The 18,089-nt window shown below is 37.6% G+C and overlaps 1 protein-coding gene across 1 annotated transcript; it reads right to left on the reverse strand.

Annotated features, from left to right (window-relative positions):
- Positions 1-1,004: 1,004 nt before the first annotated feature.
- Positions 1,005-13,370, reverse strand: LOC146145394 (beta-1,4-galactosyltransferase 1-like). Its single transcript, XM_083389804.1, has 9 exons — positions 13,120-13,370; positions 9,787-10,004; positions 8,584-8,776; positions 7,197-7,294; positions 5,313-5,429; positions 4,761-4,897; positions 4,276-4,364; positions 2,775-2,912; positions 1,005-1,504 (listed from the first exon to the last, which is right to left on the reverse strand). The coding sequence occupies exons 1-9, from the start codon at positions 13,365-13,367 to the stop codon at positions 1,288-1,290; spliced, it is 1,455 nt and encodes a 484-aa protein (XP_083245930.1). The 5' UTR covers positions 13,368-13,370; the 3' UTR covers positions 1,005-1,287.
- Positions 13,371-18,089: the final 4,719 nt, after the last annotated feature.

Consider the following 18,089-nt stretch of genomic DNA (forward strand, 5'->3'; position numbering starts at 1 on the left):
GGTTATTAATAAGTAAATCAGACAACAAAACGTAGCGCCGAAGGCGCAAAAATTTTTGTGACATTAAGCCATTAACAAGTACATAAGGGACATGTAAAGGTACAACCTGGGGCCTGGGGATGTGCATACATCTCTGCTTTTCTTGCTTTAAAAGTGTTACATAGATAAGCTGTTTTCAGGCAAACCTGTGTGAAAACGTGCTGTTCAAAATCAGATTGAAAAGCACAAAAAAATATTCTTTGGATAAATTTTCAATTTATATTGCTCGAAATAATGATATTTATAATAAAATTTAATTTCCGGTGTTCAAAAATAGAAGTGATTAAATATGGGTGGAACCAACCACAAGGTATTTTGTAAATTGGATGTTGAAAAAAAACTTTCAAAAATTTTTTTTCGAAAATACAAAAGAAAAAAAAAATTTTTTTCAAATTTTTTTTCTGTATGGGCTGTATGGGGTTTGATAGTCGTATTACGTCTTACTACAATCCAAACCATTATGCTCCAAAAACGAAGTAGAAATGTACATTTTACCTTTAGAAGGCCTAAAAAAACGAAAAGCAGCATTTTTGAAGGCAGCATGTTAGAGTGGTGATGCGTGAACGACCCGCGATTTCACCTTTTAAATAAGGATTTCCGATATGTTCACATACTGCTGTCCGTGCTGGTCCGATACTAGGATCGGATCGGCACGGTATTCCAATCAAGTTGTGCGATTAAGCCATGATGTACATCCAGCGCAACATTTTCGACCTTGAACAGAAACTTCCCCAAACTATAACCTATTAAAAGTCGAGAGAAATTTTGCTTTTTAACGCAAAATTGTGGCGTAAGAACCTAACCAAAAATAAATAAAATATGCGCGTTACGATTTCATCAATTTGGTTGTTTTCATCACAGTACTAACGATATTTTGCATTGGATTGGACGGTTGTACATTTCACCTGAAATATCGGGTAGCGCTATCGGAATAAAATGCAAGGTATGAGCCACAAAAACTTCGAATACAAAGAAGAGCTAATAAAGAAGCCCTTTCGGTACTCATTCAATTCATCCGACGTCTTCTATCTTATCAAGAAATGCCTTCGCATTTTTATCGCATATTATCTCATTTTTAGCATGTCGTTTTAGTTTGCGTAGTGTTGTTGTGTTCACTGATGAAGGCATATTTATAGCTGGACGAAACGTCGGAAGAACTTCTTTATAGTGTACTATGTCTGGTAGCAACAGCGTATTATTGATTTATGCCTAAAATTTGATGACTTTGGCTCCTCAAATTCGCGCGGATCACAAAGGTTTGCCTATCTTCTTTTTACGTGCTTCTTCCTGTCGCTTAAGCTTAATCATCTTATCTACGTGCGCTCTAAACGCGCTAAGGTCGAATGGTATCCAGCTGGGTTTAAAAAGTATTCTGCTCTTTCTCATGTTGGCATGCACAGCGTCCCTTTCGCGATTGTAGGCCGACTTGTGCGTTCTCAGCAAGATTCGTGTGTGGCTCGGGAACCTGCAAATGAAAGAGAATTTTTTAGGCGATGCTGGTGCTCCGGATCGGTCGCAGGTTTTCTTGCGAATCCAGTGTTGTAGGGACTGTAAGTCCATGACTTGACTTTGGATGAATTGACTTGACTTAAGTCGTTTGGGCGAATGACTGGACATGAGTATTTTAGACAAAATACTTTGGTTAAAATGAAGTGTTTTCTTTGGCATTTTTGTGTAAAATTAAGTTAGTTTATTCTAATTTTTGCACATAAAACAAATTGCTTGTCGTATATTGTGTTTTGAATATTTTTTAGTTGAGGTATTGGCATTGCTCATCGAACGAGTTCACCACATTTTAGTAGCTTAACGTGTAATTGTTATGACAAAGACTTGCGTGGGATTTTGCTTATTATTTATTCAAAAAGACTTGACTTTAACTTAAGTAATTTTACATCTGCCTTGACTTAGATTTCATTTATTTTACAAATGACTTGACTGGGAAGTCATTTCAAATGAATTGTTTACAACACTGACGACATGGAATGTCAAGTACAGCATAAGAACAAAATCGTCTGAATAAGACCTAAATCTGTCGGAATAATGCCTAAATTCATCGGAATATGGCCTAAATGGCCGAAATAACGCCCGAACCTGCGGGTAGATGGTATGGGAAGATCGGGGGCCAGTCTGGCATCGGCCGTTTTGGTGACTACAGCTGGACGCTCAAGTTTGACGAATTTTTGGTCTTGTTTGGGGTTATTGGTGGGTAATGGGTGGGGTTAGAACATGGGTTAGTGTAAAACTTATTAGGGGAGTTAGTGATGTACTTAGGGGTGGGGTTTGGGGTTATTAAAGTGTTGCCTGATTTCTGACCTTTTAGGTCGAATGACGGATATAGGACTTATTCCAATTTAGACGGTAGTAATACCATTAGGTATTAGTCCTGTTTTGGCCTTATTCCGAATTGTGTTTTATTATGACGGTAATGTTGTTCATATGTTGGTCTAATGACTATGGAGTCCTTTTAATTGCATAAAATTACCTTTTTAATTGTTTTTTAAACTAGCCGTTTTGACTTAAATGAGTAATAATAATATCACCTTTTGAAAGACTTGATTTTAAAAATGCCGATTTGACTATTGATAAAGCAGTTAAAAATTAGCAGTTAATTTTAAACTATGGCTATGGTTTAAAATTAAGTAATTTTCTATATTTTACAGATGGGCTAAATTGTAGTTCAGTTGGCAACACTGCTGATTGTGCGTATAGCTATTGCTTTGGTAACAAACGTTTACCTGGTAACAGCTTCAGGGACGCTTGCAAGGCTGTTGAGACCGTCTGTGGCCATTCGACTGCTTGCCAGCTTTCTCCGTTGCATACGATAGGGATTTAAGGGGTTTCTCTCGTCTCGTTCGTGTTTGATCATTTTGAACCTATGACGTTTAGCAAACTGCGTTTTAAAAAGCTAGTTTTCGATGCATAAAGTGTTCCGATGTTCAAAAAAATTTAAAAAGCCTGGATTAGTCGCAACACAAAATTTAGGCATCAGTGTCGCAAAGAAAACTCAAACTTTCCTGTTTTATCAGTCGGATTTGTAATTTGTTTTGTTGTAAAATTATAAAAGGCTATTTACAAGTAATTATAGTGTAAACATAAAATGTTGTGGCGGGCTGGGTCAAAAATAATACATCATACTGTTACGCTATAAAACAAGTAAGCTTTTAAGCCAAAAAAACTGTTAATACGTTGGGAGTTGTGCACAAATATGCAAATAAAGTCGAAATAAAAAAAAGACAACAACGTTTTGAGCGAAGCGCGAAAAATTTGCGGCTATTAGGTTGACGGCGTCTTTTTAATCAGAGGGAGCGTGGCGCTTAGGCAAAATAAATTAGATGTACATTGCTCGATATATTAGCATTTATCTGGTTTGGGGGCCATTGACTGCAAAGTCACTCATAAAACTCGTAAAAAAGTACGCTCGAAGCACATAAATGAGTAGGCGTATTTGCGTCGCCTACTCATTTATCCCAGTCGTGTTGCCTGCGAGGCTGTAGTGCTTTTCATTGCGTTTTTAGTCTATTACAATGTTTTAATATTTTATTGTTTACTTTTATTGGTTTGTTGATGGCTGCGCTCTGATTTTATTTATTTGTACTCTTACAGGAACTGATGATGCCACTTTGGTGGCGAAATATATTTTCCTTTAAACAAAACGTCTGATCCTGTTTTTACTCATGTTTTTAACTATGAGTTTTACTTGTTAATATACGCGTCAGCGGAGCAGTGATCGACTGGCTAAAACCTGCCGCCGATGGTTTTCGATTCTATAAAGATACACCCTATTGTTTTACGGGACATGTTACTGATGCGATACAATAGCCATATTACAACGGTATAAATCGGGCAATCACGAAAAAATAACATTCACCAAATTAAATTGAAAATGATTAACGTGTCGAGTTGTTTCAGAAATTGGAAAGCGGTCAATCGGCCATTAATGTTAATCTTTATTTATATTTGAAAGACGGGAAATTCGATCCAAATACGAAATGTGCATTATAAATATAACAGGCAAAAAATAGAGTTTGGCAGGGTCATAACTGTATCCGTCCATGGAAAGACTGGTGTATATATAAGTTAAAACAACCTGAAAATACGAGCTATAGTTAATGTGGCTTACTGTCTATACAGTGAATATTCTTAAAATAAAGAGGCTATAAGATACAGTTGCATATGTGTTGCCAAATTAGCGCAGAAAATGCCGCCCCCCAGGTGTGGTGTAGTACTAGTACTCACCTGCTGGTTACGTTATCCGTAGTCCGCCAAATTGACATATTCATGTGCAGAATGCGATACATCATTTCATCATCTTCCCCTCCCCACCCCTGAAAGAAGAAAGAAAATTACCAAAACAAGTTCTGATCAAAACCACAACAAAAAAGAATTACGAAATCCGATAAACGAAACGAAACTATTAAATAAAATATGCTTGAAATAAAAGTATTTTTTAATTCAGCAGATTTTGTCTGTAAAAAATTTAAATTTCGCTCAGTTTAAAATTCATTACAAGGTGAAACGCCACTTTTAAACAAAACTAATTTTATGAAGTGAGTCAGGGCGCTTAAGCAAATCTTTATGCTAAACACGAATAACAGTGCGAAACGCATTGCTTATCTCAAAAAGCTTTGTCCTAACCCCCTTTATTTAGAGTTTATCGACGTATATTATAGTGGGTTTAGTAACGCTTGTCTGCCCAACTTTACCCCGACGAAAATACCCACCTCGAATTCGTTTGAGTATCCATTTAGCTTTGTAAACTGCTCTTCTGTATAAGCCGATGCACCGCCCACTGTCAAATGCTTGTTGTACGAATAGTTGAACTTGCTAACGTAGGGTGCGATATGAACGATGTAGTCGGCTGTTAACGGATGAAAATGCATTACATTTTGGCGGATACAACAAACGGCCAATCAAGGGAGGCCATTAAGCCATGGAAGTTGCAAGCTAAAGACCGAATGTTGTGTTCAAATTTTGAAATAGACTCAAATAACGCTGTTATTTAAACATTGATTTATGTTCTTTTCCATTTCATTTTTTAGCCTTGTTGTCTTTTTTACTTTTGTCACATAACGATTTTATCGTTATTTCGATTGACGTATCCGCTTTGTAAAGCAAATGATTCTCTGAAGGTTTCTTTTCGCGAGTAAGGGTTCCGATTTTGCCAGTATATACTATTTATGCCAGTCGGTGAGCTGACATTGCGTCGGCGAAGTGTAAATAGCTTCGATTTCACAATAACTGTAGTTTGTACCGGCACTGTTTTGTTCACTTACATCTGCACGCGTATGGAATTCGGTCGTTCTCGGCCATCATGTCGACGTCATGAAAAATGAAGCAATCGAACTTCATGAGCTGCTGGGCGTACGTGAAACCGGCATTCATTAGTTGGCCTGAAACGCAGATGGAAAAATAAACAATTCGATTCGAATGACTTGCATATGCGATCTATTTGACATTCGACATTTTGACAAAACAAACACTAACAGTTGTACATCTCGTTGCGATGAAAACTAATGTCCAAACTGTTTCCACCAGATTATAGCTAGTGTTTATATGCGGCATTTTGTTGTGCAGAAGGCGTAAATTTCCGTAAGGCTGTTAAGCCGATAAACCTTTAAGGTTAGAGTCTTTCGCTAAAATAGGTTTCTTGGCTAAGATAATTTTCGTCTTTACAGAGCTTTGTGTTCATCGTCCCGCTAGAGCAGGGGTTCTTAAACGTTTTTTTTACATCGGATCCCTAAAAATGTTTTTTGGCCTCGCGTGGACCACAATAGGTTATTTTTTTTTTAAATGACGTCATGAATTTACGTCACAATACAAATAGACTTCATAAGTCTGCTGATTTCGGTCCAAAAATGTGAAAGTGAAATGGAGTCTTAATGCATTTACTGCAAAACCGTTTTATTTTTAATTAAACTGTTGTGTTTGATAAATTGATTACTTCTCAAATATACACTAATATTTCAATTAGGCTTTCATGGATCCCCTAAAGCTAGGTGACGGACCCCTAAGGGGTCCATGGACCCCAGTTTAAGAACCCCTGCGCTAGAGTAATGCCAGAAATACGATGCAACGAAACACGAGTTTTGGCTTAACGCCAGAAGCCTGTTTATCAGACCGGAAAGGGATTTTGTATTGTTTCGTGCCCACTGCCCATTCAACAGTCAATCCTTCAAAAGCCCAGCTCTATGTTAATAGTTCCATCCAAACCCGAACATAAACTTACAAGTACCTTACACAGCTGTCTTAAACCGCCCACCATTTTAGTGGCAATGTTTTTCATGCCTCTAAGATTGTTTATATGTATATGTATTGAATGTGGATTGTGTTTGATTTACTCAACTAGCGTTACAACTTTTATGGTATTTTTTTCTGGTATTTTAACCAAAGCTTGGTGTTTAAACTATAGTCGTCCCTGTTGAATCCACACTAAATCTAAAAAAATCAACAAATATAACACTTTCTACACTTTCCAATTATAATGGTACAAGGCAAGGGATATACGCGATTGTAGTACTATCAGATATTTTATGATGTTCATTCAATCTCGATTTTTTGTATGTATGACTATTTCTAATACAAATAGGTTATTTAACCAAAAATTGAAAATTCATACTTAAGAATTTCTCGAAGCAAAGTGTACGGCGGAACCAAGTTTAAAAATCACTGGTCTAAAAACAGTGCATTTAAAACTATTCTAGCAAGGCATAATTATGGTTTGATCATTTTAAGCAGACACATTTAAATGTTATATGTAAGTGGGTGAAAACAATACAGCGTTTTTCTTACATTTTGGACAAGACTGTTTCTAAATGAGCCAGAAAATACGTAGTCGTTTGATTTGATTGGGTGGCCTTCTGTAGTAGTTTATGTGGTTATATTTGGCAAGATTAATTCTGTGCAAGATTTCTCTGACACTTGAAAAAATTGCGATAGCAATGCGAAGACGTGGCTTAATTGACCTAATAATTATAGTTGTTGTATTTTTATTATTGTTACTTTTTTTGTTCAATCTTTCACACAGCTTGGTAAAGATACATGGGTCGCAAAGCTTCACTGTTCATTATACTTCGGCTTAGTATTGGTCGAAAAAGGGTTGGAAGGTTGTAATTGCATTGTTATCCGGTAAAACACAAAATCAGTTAATTGGTTTGTACCTTTATTGAAGGTGCTATTGTCGCTTTGCTCTACCACAATGACGATGTAGCAGTGCTGCTGGCGCTGTAATATTTGATGAATATAGTACAAGAAGTACCTAGAAAAAAGAATAATTATGTAAAAGTAAGCCAATTCAGTTGGTAAAAATATCACGTGCAAACAAAACACATTAATGTGATCAAGCAAACGTATCATGAGTCCAACTATTTTTGACGTATCGCAACGGTTTCCTATAGTCTACAAGAGACATCTTATGCGTTGTGTGTCTGGTAAATCTATTAATCTATTATGTAGCTTGGTTATGTCAATATAATCAAGAATATTTAAATTGATTAAACAACTCAATATTCACATGATTAAATATAAGAGATAATGGGCGGTTAAATTGAATATGCTTGACACTATTTTTACAAGTTTAAACAGACCTCGATATGATATTGATATCTTTCTAAGCTGAGTCGAGTAACTATTTGTTAAAAGTAAGATTCAGCAAATTTTACGTCCGGTATAATTTACTATCAAAATTTTGGTTGATCGAGCAAAATATATTTTTATTAATCAGACCAGAATCATATAGCGCAATACAATTTTTTTTTAAATTAGACTTTTACTCAAAAAATGCTATTTGCCAGGGCAACAATTTGTATAAAAAAAGTAAGCAAATGACTACGTAGTCGATATCTTGTCTTTTAATATTATTAGATCAGGGCACATGCGTCATGCGCCCGCAGCATTATCTGGGCCAACGAAAAGTTGTTTGATTTGGGGGGCGCAAACTTTTTCCAAACTCTTACCACTTTGTAGGTAGGGTGTTAGCGTGAAAACAAAAATAAGGCCCATCCACGTACAATTTCTGCAGCGGAAATGTTTCAATAAATATATAGTAGCCTATATTCAGAACAACAACATAAAATAAACCAAATACGCATTTAATTTGTGGCGAAAAAATGGAGTTTAAAACCCGTAAAATAAGTCCTTAAGCCAACAGGGATAGGTCCTAAACCCGTAGAAAGAAATCCCAAACCCATAGGAGTATAAGCCTTAAATCCACCAGAGTAAGTCCTACATAATTTAAAAAAGATCGAAAACCGTAGATATAGGCAGGGTATGAGAAGAATAGGCACCGGGTCACCGCTGTTTTTGACTCGCCTTTGACTAAAGTTAGGACTGCGTAGTAATATAGGTAGGGTTATAAGTTGCACCTTCAACAAAATGGTTAAAAAGCGCTGCTCCATTGCGTTTGCCCCTTGACAATTCCAATTATGCAAGTTAACGACTGATCATGACACTGCTGCCTATCAAAACGCCTTTGTCACGAGTGTATCGATTTACTCGTTTTTTTTTGCTTTGACATACTTTTATTGTGCGTTTCCCGTTTTGACTCACCTCAGATGCACCTCCCTGTCGCGGTAAGGCACGATCACGGCTAGCGCATTGCGGCAGACGCAGTCATTTGGACCCATGTAAATGCCGCCCATGGACAGCGAGCTGTAGCGCAGAGCTATTTCCTCGAATGTCGGAGGCCAGTTGTACGACGATCCGCCAAGGTTTTGCGCGTGCTGCAGTCCTGGCGACTTGCCTGCGCGATACAAGACGACGGATCGTTGTTTTTTTTCGCACGACTATAGATAATTTGGCAAGCCAAACAGAGAAAGGGATAGGTCAGGGGTCGTGAACCTTTTAGCTAAGGTAGCCATAAAAGCCATATTTTCTTAAACGTTTTTCCATGAGATGGATTGAGAGCCATATAATACTTTTTTAACATCTAGTTATAGGTTGGCAAAAATTGTAAATTGAGCAGGGCCGTTTTGTTTTGTTCTCATTTAAAGGGCAGAACATGCTATGCATTAAAAATTAATTAACTAAGTTTGCACAAGTTTGAATACGAAGTTCCGTTCAAAGAATAGGCCTTTTTGGATATTAAGAGATTTCCTTAAACGTCATAACAGTCTCAAAAAAAAACAAAATAAAAATAGGAATTGCGCGAAGCGCCGAAAATTTGCTTCTATGTGTAATAAAAAGGAAAATATAAAGTTAGGAAAGCGGTCGTGGCCGCGTGCAGTTTTATTTGAGATCCGGTTGACAAATCATAGCTTAGATTTTTCTGCAGCAAGATCCTTTCATCAAAAGAGTCATTTGGCGCCACAAAAAGAGCCATATATGGCTCGCGAGCCATAGGTTCCCGACCCCTGCGATGGGTGATGATAATATATGTAAAGCACGTCCGAAACATAGTACTTTATTCCGACACAGATGTCCGACATGTTGACAGAAAGTACAACAATCCGATTTACTGGGATTTCAAGAAACGTTGAAATCAAAATGTGCAATAGTAATATTTTAAGGGGGGAACACACCATAAGGCCTACAAGGCAGCAACATCTAAAGCAGAATAATCGATCTATAATACCATAGTATTGAGACCAACAACAACATAATAAAGCCAAATACACAGTAGCTAATATCCAAGACACAAAAATTGTCACAAAATTTGTTTCTTGAAAAATCAAAAAAATATTAGCTTAATGAGATGTGGAACTGAAAATCCCAGAAAACTGGTGGCAATCACCACAGCAGCCTATGGCTCACCGATCACGACCTTGATCTTGCCCTCCAGAAGCGGCGACACCCTCGGGCACAGCGATTTTTCGTTGGAGCGCACCCTGCTCCAGTCGATGCTCGCGTTTCGGACGATCTCGGCGTTGATCCGCGACGGTCCGTACTTCATGCATCGCTGCAGCGATTTCTCCAAGATCGACAGTGTCTCGTTCCAGTTGTTTGAGTGTGCAATTGCCGGCAGCAGGGCGCTGGAATGTCGATTACCAAAAGCATTATGACGTCAATAAAGCCCATTGTAATATTGGAACATTGGCACAATGAACCTATGTTACTTGATAACAAATTCCAAAGCCAACAAGTTATAACTGAAGATGATACAAGTTTGTATCGAAACGCCTTAATCAAGATTCTGTCGATCTACTCGACCTTTTTGGCTTTGGAATTCATTATCAAGCTACATAACAGATCCGTGCATAGTGCACCGAATCTATGGTGCTAAAACCAAATTAATCCTCGTTTTTTACCTGATGATAGTCGAGCACCTTCTGAGGCGAGAGTACTTGTAGAGGAATAATTTGTTTTATTATAAACAATGATCGAAATTACTGTTTCAATGTTAACAGGTCATTTTCAGTTCGATTGGTGTCACTTGCGGTTTCAGTGTGATTTGAAGTCATTTGTAAATAACTTGAGGTAAGGTGGCGCCATTTTTTAAATAACTACTGTAAGGCCAACTCCGGGCATTTCCCACTTCCAGGTTATTGTTATAGTCAGTTATAGTTTTGTGCATGGGCGCCGAACGAGGGTATATGCAGAGCGTTTTTTGACGCCCTGGTATTCTGGGAATACGACGAAGTTACATACAAGAAAACTATAGATATAACGCAAATTACGCGCCCGGGAACGCCGTTTAGGCTCATTAACACTGTGCGATACTTTCCTGAATTATGGCATGGAAAGGTAACATCTGCGAAAATATCGAACCGTCTCCGAAAAATAAACCGAGGCACTAAAGACAGGACCGATTTTGCTTAAAAGAACAATTTGCCTGGCGAAAATACAGGAGACACAACGCATTGTTCAATTGATATAATAATATGCGGAAGTGCAAAAATGGTTGTCCAAGAGCTGTTACGCTTCGTTGGTGATTAAGCAGTTACAGGAAGTAATCGGATACTATAGGGCTATAGGAGGGGTGTCCAACACGAGGCACGTGACCTAATAAAAAATGGCACGCAAGCCCCCCAAAAATACAGCCAATTGTCAATGAAGCTAAATTTGTTATACAGCCAATTGTCATTGTTTTTTCACAATACAAAACAATCCCAGCAATTACCACAACAAACAATTACTTCTGATATTATAACATTATACTATTTTTTATTTTTTGTATAAAAGCGCGTTTAATACTAGAAGAAAAAATAGTTGCTAAACTTTGGCACGGAAAGAAGTTCTAAGATAAAAATTTGCACGTCGGCATGTTTGAGTTGGACACCCCTGGGCTATAGGCAGTAACTTGAAAGAGACTCCTGCGGCTACCTGGTCACATACCCCGAGCCGCTCAACGAACAATAGAGCTGTGGTTGAGACGGCGTTAATCGATTTCAGACACAATCTGCGGCCTACAGCCAAGGAGCAACCAGCGCCTTTTCTATTTTACAATAGGCTGCAGGTTTACGATTGACCACCAAACAAAAGGAGCGGCGACGGAACATTGTTTGTAGGTGGTGCCTCTTATACGCACAAACTATAGATAGTTAGCTATTTTTTTGCGTAACCTTAAACATTAACTTTATGCCTAATAGCTTTTTGCAGTATTTTTTGCGGCTTCCTATTTAGTTGATCCGTTTTAGACACCACTCACAACACTGTTTTTAGGTTACTTATTATTTTGTAATTGTATACCGCATTACAAAAACGCAAAAAATATATGTGAATGTTACTTTACGGCGACGAAGAATTAGGTGTTTTCCAGTCACGCAGATGTGGTAATTTATACCACGTCATTCGACACAGTTGTATTTTTCTGATCACCGAGAAATGCCAGAAAACATATCACATGTTTTTTTAATTTTTATGTACTGAACATTTCAAACACTTTTTTTCGCTTTGTTTAGCCCTATGACGAAGATGTTATGCTATCCGTAGCATTACTTTTTGGTTATATGTTAGTTACCACATTTCTTTTTATAATCATCGGCTATAACACGAGGCTAGCAAAGTTACACGGACTTAGCATAACTTAATATGCTCTAGTGGTGAATAGCTTGATGATTCTTACATTTTGTTTAACCACGCAAAATTAAGGTAGATGTCGCAAATTACCGCGCTTATTGCAGGGGTAATTAACCTACGCCGCCGGGCCCAAAATCCCTGCAAACCTATAGCTATACAAGTATCTAAGGGACCTCTTAACCAAGACACCACATTGGAAAACAGGACTATGTTTACTAATATTAATGTAATAGAGCTGTGGTTCCCAACCTTTTTTAGGTCACGGACTCCTTTTAAAAAATATCAAGATTACTGACCCCTAACTTAAAACAAATGATACCAAGCCAGGGGACTGTTGTCGGGTTTTCGATCAAGCTACACACATATTTTGTTTCACATCCAGACGATTTCTGTGTTTAAAATTTTACATTAAATTCAATGTGTACAATTATCAAAACAACTCGATCCTATGGCTGTGTCAAACAGGGTATTGTTCGAAAACTTCGCCGAAAAGCCAGACAATAGATAACATCGCAATCGATATGGGGATATATTTGCAGCCTGTATATATTCCCTTGCAATACAAAACGCGTGTATTCGTAAATGGTTAGAGATAAATGTTTTGTAGCATACAGGGTATGATTACGTATGTATAACATACAGGGTATGATTTTATCAGGGATGACACAAATGTACGTTTTAAAGCAATGTCACGAAACCAGTAACTTGAAGAAACTCGTGCGCGTTCAATGAGAGGGCGGAAAAGCGTTCGCGCACAAAAAAGTCCAAAGTACTATTTATAAGGAGCTTTTGTCAAGGTGATTCAGGCAAATGATTTGTGAGGTCTATTGACACTACGGCTGCCAGCTGCGATAAAACACGAAAAAAAATTCGCGCGACGCAAAAAACGTACAGTGCGTTTATCCTGCTAAACTTTCAAGTTAAATTGTTGGCATTTAAGAACCAAAAGCCGTATGGTAAAGACGTTATAGATTCGCGAAAAGTGCAACAAATACGATTAACTTGTCAGTAACATAATACAATGTGTTCCTCAGCAGTTCGACCTTATTTTCAGGTTTCAATTTGGAAGTGAATAGCATTATTGAAAAGGATAAGAACATTATCATCCGTGGTTAATTTTTAGCTTACCTTGAATGAAGACTGGTTTGCAGACAATCTCGGTTTAACGAGTCTGGAATCGAAAGGATTTTGTGTTGCGCTTCGGTGTAAAGGACAACGAAAAGGAGATTGTGAATGCAAAATATTCCCGTTATGACGGCCATGAAAACGAAAAGCGCTTTGCGCTGGCTCCGCGCCATACTTAGGGCACATCTAGCAAAGATTCTTCCCAGAGAGGAAAATATTTCGAAATAAACACGCCACAGATGTAACAGCATCGGATCATGGCTGAACAACACAAGATAAAAGCTGATTAACTTAAGAGAATCATTACTGGTTGTGGTTGTATACGAGTTATATTATTGTTGAATTTGGACGTATAAAAAATAAAATTTAGTCGAAAACAACAATTGTACAATTGAAACAATGCCTGGCAGCAACACTATATGCAACAAATAAAATATTGTTGACGATTTTCAAGTCAGCGAAACGGTAAAATCATACACCTGCCTAGATTTCTGCCCTTAGCACAAATAAATTTATAATGCCTTCTTGCTCTTCAACATCTTGAGTATGCTATCAGTCGCCAATGCGCTGGTCCCGGCTTAAAGAGATAAAAGCCAAGCGAGCCTTAAAATTATACCTCTACGGTCGATTGCCCCAGTGCCTTCATCGCTCTCCAGTTGTTGTTCGCCGCCTCAACAGGGCAACCTTAGCTTTTTCTCCCAAGTGTTACCCCAACACGCTCTATTTCCTAAACGGCCTTGCTTTCGTGGTTGCCTAGTAACCCGAACTGTATGTCAAAAATAGTCTTCAATGTAAAGTGTCTTTTGCTTATCCAGTATCCACGCATAGCGTTCGACACGTGATGTTTCGCAATCGCACCCGGTTCGTTCTTAGGCGGTATCCAATACGTGGCAGCATGACACAGCAACGTTAAAATTAACTTATTTAAATCCGTTTTCCGGGTCATACATTTTTGGGCTCGAGTTTCCCCTCAAAATGTCACGTTAAATTCACATAAGGTTAATCATAACTCGCTGTATTTAGCAAAAGGCAGTGTTCTTCATTTTTCTCCTGCCAGGTGGACTATATTCTAAAAATAGTTTGGGAATGTTGACCAAGGATCGAAAGTTATAAAAGTTTTCGAACGATTAAGGGGTGAAAGTAAAAAAATGGCCTGGTGAAAAATGGACTTAGCAAGGCAAAAAAACATTCTTCACCGTACGGCGTATCTACGAGAAATTATTTTGCACCACAGTTTATATCGCTACTCGAATAACCTCACACAAAACACATACGAGAAGATTTAAAATTGTGTACAAATGCCCCGACTTTGAAAAATGGTACACGCTGTCGACACGTGTGGAGGATAGACGCGATTAGCTACCAATGTGTTTGGTTGTCGGGTAAATTTCACCCAAAATAAAATATCAACGCGAGTAAACTTCATGATTAGTATTTCCCAAAATGTTAAAAGGTAAATGGTTTAACATGGATTAGTGATAAAATGCGAAAAATATTGACTGCAAACTTGTTTATTGCTTATTTCCTGGATGTCTGCTTTGCGGGTGTAAACGAGCCAATACTAGCTCTAACATAAAATACACTACGGCAAGGTCCGAACGAAAATAGCCTGCCTGGTCAAAATTTAAAAAAAGGGACTGCTTCTATTGCACTACGTCAAATAATCCCCTTTCATAAGCGTAGCGCCATGTCCTATAAGTGGTGTTGTCTTCCATTAAGGTGTAAAATTCCAAAAACACGTTGACAAACCCGCTAAAAATCAACACCGGCCATTGAAGAGCAGTGAAGCATATTCCTGATTGGTGATAACCTTTTTCAGGTAGTCGCAACACAATTGGATGAAGCTGTGGCGAGCGAGCATCGGTATTTATATTAGTAGATTAATTATAACTTGGGTAGGTACACTATGCACGGATCTGTAATGTAGCTTGATAATAAATTGCAAAGAAAGTACTTTCGAAACTCAGACTGATAACAATTGCGTCCCATCTCTTATAAGTGGTGCTTGAATTGCTTCTCAGTCACATTAACTGAAGATGATAGGCTACAAGCTCGTATCGAAACGTCTTAATCAAGATGCTGTCGATTTACTCGACCTTTTTGGCTTTACAATTTATTATCAAGTTAATCATAACTTGATGTACGTTTCGCGCGTGTTCTCAAAATGTCTGCTTAAAAGCGTTCTGGCATACTTTCTTTCCCGTACGCATCCTGCCAACCAAGGTCGATAACTGACCAGTTAATCCAGGGGTGTCCAACAAGCCGCACGCGTTCCGAATGTGGCACGCGACCAAATAAAAAATGGCACGCAACCCCCCTAAATTAGTTAATTTGCTATTCAGCCAATTGTAAAAAATACCTAATTTTTTATACTGTAAATAGCCATTGTTTATTCACAATATAAAACAATCGCTGCAATCACGACAAAAACGCTTTTATTATTAGAAAGAATTATATAACTAAACTTTGGCACGGATGAAGTTATAGAATAAAAATTGGCACGCCGGCATGTTTGAGTTGGACACCCCTGGGTTAATCTCTACGTCCTTCGCTCTTTCTGCGATGTTAGTTTATTTGACTGCAACTATAGACACATCGATATGAACGATATACTTGCGAGACGTGTTTTACTGCGCTGTAAGTTGTTGTATTAAAAGTAGAGCTATATGCTGATTTTTTCGAATGCACAATTAATCTATAAGCAACCTGATAATATGCCATGCAATGACAGTTTGTTTAGTGAAATTAGGTAGCACGGTTTTATAAATGTCTCCCCTTTTGAAATGTACAAAGGTATGCCAGTGACCCATTCGATGGTAAATATAGGATGCTAAAATTTTGACCAATTGACCTAAATTTTGAACAATTGAAGGAACAAAAGTCTGACGAAGGTTAGAAGGTTAGCGAAGCAACGATACCTTAAACTAAATTTATTTACCCCTTCCTACAGCCCTTTAGCATCTTTAGTGGCGGATTTAAGCAAACAACATGAAATTCTTAAACTATAAATTTTAATGCGCTGCCCGAAAAAACTTCACTTTTCTATAGTGCTGATTATTATTAAACTAGTTTAGCTTGTAGCACAGCAGAAAAAGTCAAATCATTTGCAACACACTTTATTGCAAACAACGATTTTATGACTTGAGAATCCCCTTAAGCTTAACAAAAGGCAAAAGACCTCAAGGTATTGAAAACATTACAACACCTGGTAATAAAAGTGGTACTAAAGCTTTATTTGGTTGTAGAATTTACATTTTGCCGTTTTTGAAATGTTTTGTTTTTAACTATGTATGGCAACGATATTTTCAGTCGAAATATTAGTTTTATATTGAAAATTAGTTTCTGATGTAAAGACATTAAGACTGATTAAGCTGGCTTTCTCAAATATATCTAATATCGTATTTTCACCAGAGTGTATGGAATATTTATAGAAAAAATTTTGGCCAAAAAATGGATCCAGATTGTTTGTGCCAGCATAAAACTTCATGTTAAAAAATCTGCACTGAAGACTAGTTTGTTCGTTGCAATAGAAAACCACATGTTATAAATGAAAACACCTTAATCACAAAAAATACCCGGAAAAACCTACTTTGTAAAAATGTAACATTCACCTCTGAAAACACAGAGAGGAGCTTCTAGTCCAGGGGTTCTTAAACTGGGGGGCATGAATGGTTTGCAAGGGGTCGACTCTCCCAAAAAACTGTGTTTGGTTTGTTTATTTGGAGTTTTGCTAATATGAATAATAAAGTGCACCAGCCACCACGACATTGGGCCTACTGGAAACTATTTTTTTTTCTAATTTGCTATAAATCCCTAAAATTTTTGCGGTTCGCTCAAACGTTTTTTTTGTTATACCATTTTTCACCGTTTAAAGGATATTTTTCAGTCCTATTTTTCAGTTTTTGTCAATGTATGAACTGCCGTATCGAACACAAATAGATATGCTAGCAAACCGTTTCGAGCAGCAAATGACTTTGTTTTAACGCATTACTTAAAAACTATTCAAACTTCAAAAAGCAAAAGCAAAATGACCCAAAAGTAGTAAAATGTAATAGTACATGACATTATAAGGTATGTCATGCCTGTGATAGACTGTTTGTTATGGTACTGCTTATAAATGCTACAAAACAAATGGCCCCTGTGCCCCCCCCCCCCCTGGCTACACGCCTATGCCAAAAGCCCCCGTTGTTTCCAACGAACCACCGTAATTAGGGCTATCATATTTTCAGCACCCAAAAAAAGATCATTTTTTGCCTGCAAGTAAAACGAAAGTAGAATTGTTACGTTTGAGAAAAACGTGCCATATCCACAAGTAATGGATTCAGCTTTGAAATTAATACGTCCTATTCTGAAACAAGGATACTTTTGGCGTATCTCATCAGTAAACAGAGTTTTCCTCTTCGGCATTATAGTTTATAGCTTATTTTGCTTTATGCTTATCTAAATTTAAAAATTAATAAAGAAAAATGAAAGCATTTGCTGAGAACCACCTGTATGCGAAAGACCAGTGGTTCTTAACTTTTTTTTAACCGCGTCCCTTTGGTAATTTTCCTATGCCTTGCGCCCCTCTACGAAACGCAATTCAGCATTTTCAATGAAATATCAGTGAGACAACTTGAAAATAGTGAACATTGTGTTCGGTCGCGCGAAGCACGAAAAAAATTGAGTTTAATTGGTTGAATTGGCGCTAATCTGTAAATTCAGGGGGCTTTTCTTAATGGGCACACAACAAATTGCTCGTGCACGAACTGATTTTGACAAACGTGTTGTGGGGGCATTTACCCGACAGTTTTAAGGCTGTGATGCCGAGCGCAAATAAAAATGTCAAGCGCAAAAAATAAACATTGCGTTATCGTGTTTCAAAATATGTGACGACACATAATACAACGGCAATATTTCAAAAACGTTATCGATTTGCGCAAAAATGTTTGAGTCCCCTGTTGCAAGCCTGTTGTCATATATAAAATATGATT

The sequence above is a fragment of the Ascidiella aspersa genome, chromosome 5 (assembly GCF_963924565.1).
Source record: "Ascidiella aspersa chromosome 5, kaAscAspe10.2, whole genome shotgun sequence".
NCBI classification, from domain to species: Eukaryota; Metazoa; Chordata; class Ascidiacea; order Phlebobranchia; family Ascidiidae; genus Ascidiella; species Ascidiella aspersa.

Coding starts and splice junctions, on each gene's coding strand:
- LOC146145394 (XM_083389804.1), bottom strand. CDS start 13,367: ATGCTGTTACATCTGTGGCGTGTTTATTTCGAAATATTTTCCTCTCTG. Junction 10,005..13,119: donor CAAACCAGTCTTCATTCAAG/GTAAGCTAAAAA, acceptor TCGACATTCCAG/CGCCCTGCTGCCGGCAATTG. Junction 5,430..7,196: donor CAATAGCACCTTCAATAAAG/GTACAAACCAAT, acceptor TCTGCGTTTCAG/GCCAACTAATGAATGCCGGT.